This window comes from Muscardinus avellanarius (genome assembly GCF_963383645.1).
Source record: "Muscardinus avellanarius genome assembly, chromosome: 4".
In the NCBI taxonomy this organism is placed as follows: Eukaryota; Metazoa; Chordata; class Mammalia; order Rodentia; family Gliridae; genus Muscardinus; species Muscardinus avellanarius.
Window position 1 is genome coordinate 78,667,283 of NC_137789.1, and position 8,132 is coordinate 78,675,414.

At 39.4% G+C, this 8,132-nt stretch overlaps 1 protein-coding gene across 1 annotated transcript in view; it reads left to right on the forward strand.

Moving 5' to 3' along the window:
* Positions 1-6,987, forward strand: part of TOX (thymocyte selection associated high mobility group box) — a gene marked incomplete at both ends in the record, with an annotated part of 310,566 nt that extends 303,579 nt beyond the window's left edge. The window contains 2 exons of the mRNA XM_080695338.1: positions 6,475-6,623; positions 6,951-6,987. Of these exons, the coding sequence (XP_080551464.1) occupies positions 6,475-6,623; positions 6,951-6,987 (186 nt within the window). The remainder of the gene's footprint in view (positions 1-6,474; positions 6,624-6,950) is intronic.
* Between the last annotated feature and the right edge of the window lie 1,145 nt (positions 6,988-8,132).

Genomic DNA, 8,132 nt, shown 5'->3' on the forward strand with positions numbered 1-8,132 from the left:
CAGACAACATTTCTGAGAGCTGACAATAGCAAACCTAATATCCTAATACTTTCTTCTCATCTTTAACTCTCAGAAAACACACAGTGCAGGTCCTGGGATTATCCTCATTTTACAGATGAGGAAACAAAGTCTTAACAGAGTCAAATAATATACTCACAATCTCAGAGCTGGAATCAAACACAGATTGTTCAGAAATCAGAGCCTGGATGTGTGTGTGTATTCATTGGTGCAAATATATACACACCATACATACATATATACTGTTGATTTATCGATATTTTAATGGTTCACTGTAATACGTATATATGTAAGTATATACAATTTTATTCATGCATTGTAAATATAGATCACAGTGAAATCCAAAGCAATACCTTCATACATGCACACAGCACTTGGTGTATTTGCTTTTACATCCCACTCCATTTCCCCTTCCTCCCTCCCTGTACATGCTGCTGACATTGGTAGTGACACCTCCATATATGGACATAACATTACTTGAACAGTTTCCTTCCTCAAGCTTCTTTTTCCCACCTCACTTCTCTCTCAATCCCATTCCACTATTCTACTGGTCTACCTCTTCATTTATCCGAAGTCGCTTTTGTTAAATGCTAGGCTTGCTGCCTTCACTCTGAATTTTTTTTTTATATAGTATAGGAACTAAACTCATGTTTCGTATGAGAATATCTGTTTCTCCTAAGAATTTGGAAGGTCTTTCAGTTCTGGTTACTTGTGAGATCAAATTTTTCATTGTGAGCAAAAGGACTCATCTTCTTCCTGAAGTCATCCTTGATTTTAAGCATGGGTGTGAAGTTCTGAGTTTCTTACCTAATTTTAGCAGGCCAGTTGTTGAACTGCAAGGAAGAAAACCATGGAAAGCTGTTTCCACCCTTCCTACCTTGTCCACAGTGGTGCATGTGACCAAGTGATATTCAGAGGGTCACATTTCCACCCTTCTTTCCCATAAGACATCACTAGATGGGACACTCCTGAATGTCTTTGTATTTTTGTGTGTGTATGTGTGGTACTGGGGTTCCTGGAAGCCCTTCTACCTCTGGGCTACACTCCCAGACCTATTTTTACATTTTTTTTATTTGGAAACAGGGTCTCCTAAGCCAGCGGGCACGACTGGCTTCGAACCTGCGCGATCCTCCTGTCTCTGCCTCCCAAGCGCGGGGATTACAAGCGTGCGCCACCACGCCCGGCAATGTCTTTGTATTTTAATGAACCAATACTATAGCATGAAGAACTAATAGTTCAAGGGCCGTCACCTTTAGTGGGTGAAAGGTGCTTCGAGGATCAGGGACCAGGTGCTGCTCACACTGCTGAACTTCAGGGCTCTTTCTTCCCACAGGAAAGAGTCTACAAGTGCAGCACCCTCACCAAGCTAAGGGCTAGAGTTCTATCTGCAGGGGAGTCCTGTAGTTGTTTTGTGCTCTCAGAAATGAGTCCTTTTTTTTATTTATGCTAACACCTTACTTGAGCTGTCAGTGATTCTAAAGAATTTTTAGAGATTTCAGACTTATGTTAGTCCACATATAAAAATTAAAGAAGTTTTCTCTTCTAATCAGAATCTCAGCTAAATAGGAAAAATAAAAGTGAAAAAGAACATATTACATTGAACATGGTACTTACCAATCTTTAATTCAGTTTTGTCAGTGTATTCTGATACTAAAGTGTGATGATACTAAAGTGTTCTGATACTAAAGTGTGATTTTAATTTACATTGATAATAAAAGACAAAACGTGAGGAATTCAAATGGAGAATAAACAGCCCCAGAGACTACCTTGACTAAAATTATTTAACAGTGCCTTAATCATGTAGGTCAGTCAGTAAAATCATGGTTGAAAAACAAATGAGTAGTTAAGTGATGAACTGTTATAAAGAGTTGCACATTAGATCGTAATTCCTTGGAAGTCTTTAAAATTGTAATTGATTTAATATATATTAAGTGAGCCCCTGACATGTGCCAAGCACTGGCTAGGCTTTGGATCCTAAGTGATAACGGAACATAGAGAATGAGACCCTGGACCTTTTATAGTCGGGGAGTGGGGTGGCCGTAGTGATAAGTAATGAAGATCCCACTAAAAATAATAAGACAGACTTCAGGGGTGGGGGGACTAGAGAAGGCAGGACCTTTAGTAGGATAGACAGGGAGGCTCCTGCTGAGGGCTGGCACAAAGACCTCAAGGATAAGAAGAGCAGGGATACTGCTCCTAAATATTGGAAGGTGGGCAGGGTGTAGGGGACATTTCTGTAGAGAGCTGGGTCCAGACAGAGGGGTTCCAAGCTGGGCAACCAAGCTGGGGAGAAGCGTCCTCCCCAGGAAATGGACAGACCAGTGGCAAGCAGGTGAAAAGGAAGGAGTGAGGGGGGAAAGGTCAGAGTCCTGGGCAGGGACCTGGAGAAGGACCCCACAGATGACAGCGACCGGCAGCCCCTGTGAGCTGACCATCTCAAAGTCAAGGTCAAAGAGTCCATCAGCCCTTGGTGTCACTTAAGTTACTACCGTCACCGCTGCCTGTCCAGCCAAAGCTCACATCATCAGGGAGAATGTAGCCTGTAGATGCAGACCCAAGTTGAGGATAAAATCTGACCTGCCAGAGTCATTATCCAGACCATCCTTGTCCTGCAGATTTTTGCTTCCTAGCATGGGGCCCATGTTTTCCATTTTTTTTTTTTTGGGGGGGTGGTACTGGGGTTCCTGGAAGCCCTTCTACCTCCGGGCTACACTCCCAGACCTATTTTTACATTTTTATTTGGAAACAGGGTCTCCTGAGCCAGCGCGCGCGGCTGGCTTCGAACCTGCGTGATCTTCCTGTCTCTGCCTCCCAAGCGCAGGGATTACAAGCGTGCGGCACCACGCCCGGCATGTTTCCCATTTTTAAACACACATAAATGAAAAGGGAAAGAAAGGGAAAAGAGAAAAGGGAGGGGAGGAAGGAAAGGAAAGGGAAAGAAAAGGGGAAAAAAGAAAGGGAAAGAAAAGGAAAAGAAAAGAAAGGAGGCAGGAAGAAAGGGATGGAAGGAAGAAAGAGTAGGAGAGGCAGTAGGGGAGGAAAGGAAGGAGAGAGGAAGGAAGGAGAAAGTTGATGGTTACTGTATTTTTAAAAGAATTTCTCATATTTCAGTATTATATTAGATATTTTATTATCCTTTTGAAAAAATTAATATATTCTCCAAAATAATAGTTTCATGTTTTTATTCTAGAATTATAGTTTATATCCTGAACCCATAACCTGTTTTGGGGGGTCCAGTTTCCATCCTGTTTTTTCTGCTCACTCTGCTGCGAATGAGGTCAAGAGAAAAAAATCATTAATATCTGTCAACTTCCTTTATAACCTTAAGAAAAAAAAATCTTTGTATGATATCACACAGACAGATTTTCAATTTCCTTGTGTAATAAACAGCTGCTTTAGGATTTGGGTGTAATTTAAAAGTTTTAAAAAAATCACATTGAGATTGATGAATAAATCAGTTGTGAAGACAAAAACATTGATGGCTGTTGAAAATACCTCTCCAGACAGGCAGGAAATGAAATTAGTTCCCAGCAAAGTGTGGCTACGAGGACCACGGTTGGGTTGTGATACAGGCTCTTTTGGACTTGCTGTGGTGGCACAACAAAACCACTACAGCTACAGAAATCTAATTAAAGAGCAAATGTCCCTTCTGACATCAAATTAATCTTTATCATGTTTCCTATTTTTATTTCAATCTGGCACCAGAAAATGAAATTTAAAATTCCAGGCATGCTACAAAACAGTTGGTGATTTTTCTCCTGAGCATTAAAATGCAAAGTATTCAGTCTTGTCTAATTAGACAGCTAAGCAAATATTTTTCAAAAATATATATATCATCATAGTTGTTTCCTATTGACATCAAGAATAAAAATGTACTTAACTCTATGCCTGACCTCAAAATCATTTAGTGTTCAGAATGATGCTTCCTTTTCTAGCTTGAAAGTAAAATCGTGTTAAATAATGTTGCTTCAGGCCTTACCTGTACACTTCCTGGTCCTTGGTTATTTGGGTATTAGTGCTTTGCTTAAATTTAGACACATTAGCTGAATTTTAAATCTTTCAACTTTGTATATAATATATGATACTGATTTTATAAACTGATGGCACGCATTTAATCCTAAACTAATAACCTAAAATATAATGTTTGAGCCGAGCATGGTGGCACACATTTGTAATCTCAGCATTCGGGAGGCTGAGACCAGAGGATTGCGGTTTGCTCAGCTGTTTAGTGAGGCCCTCCACAACTTAATGAGACCCTGTTTCAAAATAAAGAATAAAAAACAGGACTGGGATGTAGCTCAGAGTTCGAATGCCCTTGGATTCCATCCCTAGACTCGCAAAACAATAAAAAATATAAATATATAAATAAACAAACAAATAATGTTTGTCTGATAGTCTCTCACCCAACTTTAAGGAACATCTTCAGATGGCGGTATGCAGTGTGTGTGTGTGTGTGTGTGTGTGTGTGTGTGCATGCGCGCACGCGCGCCCACAAGCTGGTTTTTCCTGTTTCCTCCCTTCAACTAACTGCAGATCTTTTCAACTACTCTTTGTTTTAAAACTTGTTTGCTTTTAGGCTATATTTTGTCCATTGTGTAAAATTCAATATGGAGAACTTTACATTAAAAAGATAGAAAAGCCCTGGCATTTACACATTTATCCACGCTGTGCCTTTCCAACAGTAACATCAAATCGTTGATACTAAACTTTATTTATTGAAAAGTAATATTTATTGAGTTGCTGCTATGGGCCAGGTCCTGAGAATATCCAGTCAGTGCTTCAAGCGCCCTCTGATCTCAGAGTCCTCACCACAGCACTTAGGGAGGGAGGGCAGTTACTCTGGGTGTCTGCATGAGCCTTCTCCCGCCCTTCCCTGCAGCACACCAGACACGTGGGAACGATGCCCAGAGAGCTGGACAATAGGGCAGGACCACGAGGAAATGAGGACATGCCGTTAAAGCCAAGGAGACTCTTTCCATGTTGGAAATCTGGGCAGGTGTAGAGAATGAGGAATTCTGCTAGAAAGAACTGGGCATCAAAATGACCAGTTAGAACTCTCACTTTTCATGTGAAAGACAGCTTGAACCATAGGCAGTATCTAGCAGCGGACTGTTCCACTTTTCCATTGTTCCCAGCCATCAGTTTTGTCTTTCTCTACATTGTGGGTGGAAGTGAGTGTGGACCTTGGTTTGAAGTCTTTAACGTTTAAATGGAAAGTAAATTAATATCTTAAGTCCAATATTGAGAATTGAGGACAGTTGCTAGTAGGCATTTATTTTCTTCAACTCAATTTACACAGGATATACCCAAACATAAACAAAAGTCTAAGTAAGGAAAGGACCTTGGTTCAGAATCAATCCTCTGATTATCTGCTGCACTTAGGAAAAGTAAAAATTCAACAATCTGTCCTCAAAAGCTTCCTCCAAGAAAATAGAGAATGGCTCATTTTTAAATCTCTTGAGTTCTTGGTGTTTAAAAGCCATGGATGGAATCTGCTGCAGAGACAACCACAAGATTAATTAAGTTGTGTTTTTGGGTCACTTCCAGCAAAGCTTGCTTATGCTGCTCTTGAATCCACCAGATAAGCTAAAAATAAATCTTTGTGTATAATGCTTTCTGTTTACCAGATATAGCTATATACTTCAGAGATTCTGTCCTTGAATTTTTAATAGCTTTGCTAGGATTAAAAGTCAACACTTGACCATACTGGTGAATTAAAAGAATCTTCCTGAAGTCTGATTCCTGTTTGCCAGTTAATAGACTTTTCAATTAAAAAATGTTTGCTCTGTTACACTTTTCCCTCTCTGTGTTTTCGAATGGCAACTAGTTTTGCATTTCTTTCCCTTGTATTAGTCCATCAACTGTAAAAAAAAAAAAAAAAAAAAAAAAAGCTTTGGTTGAAATTTTTTAGCAAAGAGAGAAACACAAATAAAAGAAGAAGCAGATGGTCCCTTTGTGATTGAATGAAGAAAAAGGGTTTTGAGAACAATATGTGAATAGGTGTAGTCTAATAAAACACTCAGCCACCTGCTGCCTGCATCCTTCAGAAAAGATTCTGTTGCATATTCTGGGGATTAACTATTAATGTATCCTTAGGTTTAATAGAAAACATAAACTTTGAGGGGCTTAAGCACTTTTCTTCCTTTGTTTTGATTGAGTTAGCTTCTCTATATTTTAAATTGTTTCTCAATTCAATTTATCTGCTCAAGAGTACAATGGAAGGTTTTCTGACACATGATTAAACGAAGGAAAGGTAAGATGAATGGAGTTGTGAGCATCTCTGTTCTACCTTTATTTTAAGTTTTCTGGGCCCTTCAATAGGCTCTGCCTTGCAGAGACTAAACCAAGAAGGCCTGGAGTGTTTGCAAAGAAAGTATAAATATTTAGGTGCTTTTCTTCTTAAAAGGGGACTTTGACCTTTTTTAAAAAAAAACTTGCTTTTTTTTTCTCTTTCAGGGATTTACTCTTCAACCCGATTATCAGACTATTATCAATCCTACATCTACAGCCGCCCAAGTTGTCACCCAAGCAATGGAGTATGTGCGCTCTGGGTGCAGAAACCCTGCCCCCCAGCCTGTGGACTGGAATGACTACTGCAGTAGCGGGTAAGCGGCCAGCCATCGCCACCTGCTGGTTATGAGCGCTCATAGCATGCGCCCTAGTCCGTGTGTCTATCCCTGCTTCCAAAGTATAAGCTGTCATGGTTGCTCCTTAAGGAAGGCCCAAGACATCGCTGCAGAACACTGCAAACTATCTTCCAGCCCTTCTGAGAACAAATTCCTTTAGACTGCCGTTGGCTCTAATTCCCTGTGACCTCTCCCAGGGTGCAAGCCCATCCCACAGGCCAGAATCAGCAATTCCCAGGCACCCCCTCCCTACCTGTCACCTGTACCACAGTTGTCTTCTAACAGCAGCTGTTTTTTCTCCAACAGGGGCATGCAGAGGGACAAAGCACTGTACCTTACCTGAAAATCTGAACACCTCTTCTTTCCACTGAGGAGTTCAAAGAAGTCTTTTCACCGTGATTGCTTTGTACAGTCAAGGCAGTTCTGCATTTTATTAGGAAATGCAAGTTGCTAAGCACTTAGGACCATTTGAGCTTGTGGGTCGCCCACTCTGGAAGAAATAGTCATGCTTCTTTATTATTATTTTTTTAATCCTTTATGGACATTGTTTTCCTTCTTCCCTGAAGGAAATATGGACCATTCAGATTTTATGTTGGTTTTTTGCTGTGAAGTGCTGCGCCCTAGTAACTGCCTTAGCAACTGTAGATGTCTCGGATAACAGTCCTGGATTTCCATTGGTTTTCATAATGGGTGTTTATATGAAACTACTAAAGACTTTTTAAATGGCTTGATGTAGCAGTCATAGCAAGTTTGTAAATAGCATCTATGTTACACTCTCCTAGAGTATAAAATGTGAATGTTTTTGTAGCTAAATTGTAATTTGAAACTGGCTCATCCCAGTTTATTGATTTCACAATAGGGATTAAATTGGCAAACATTCATATTTTTACTTCATTTTTAAAACAACTAATAGTTCTATATTTTCAAAATATTTGAACAAAGTATTCCCAAATGCTTTTAATTTAAAAACAAATTGGCGTTGTCTCATTGATCAGACAAAAAGAAGCTAGTGTTAAGGGAAGGGCAAACATTTATTTTGTACTGCAGAAAAATTGCTTTTTTGTATCACTTTTTGTGTAATGGTTAGTAAATGTCATTTAAGTCCTTTTATGTATAAAACTGCCAAATGCTTACCTGGTATCTTCCTAGATGCAGAAACAGATTGGAAACAGCTAAATTATAACCTTTACATATGGCTCTGTATTATTGTTTCTTCATACTGTGTCTGTATTTAATCTTTTTTTATGGAACCTGTTGCGCCTATTTATGGAATAATAAATATAGGTGTTTGTAAGTAAATTTGTTAGTATTTGAAAGAGGTTTCTTTGATGTTTTAACTTTTGCTGGCAAAAAGAAATTCACGCTTGGTGTGAATACTTTATTATTTAGTTTTTACAGTGACATAAATAAAGCCAAACCTGCTTTTCATTTAGCAGCGAAGCAAAGTCACCAGTCCTTGTTTTTGCATTTCTTTGGTTGGTACCAATG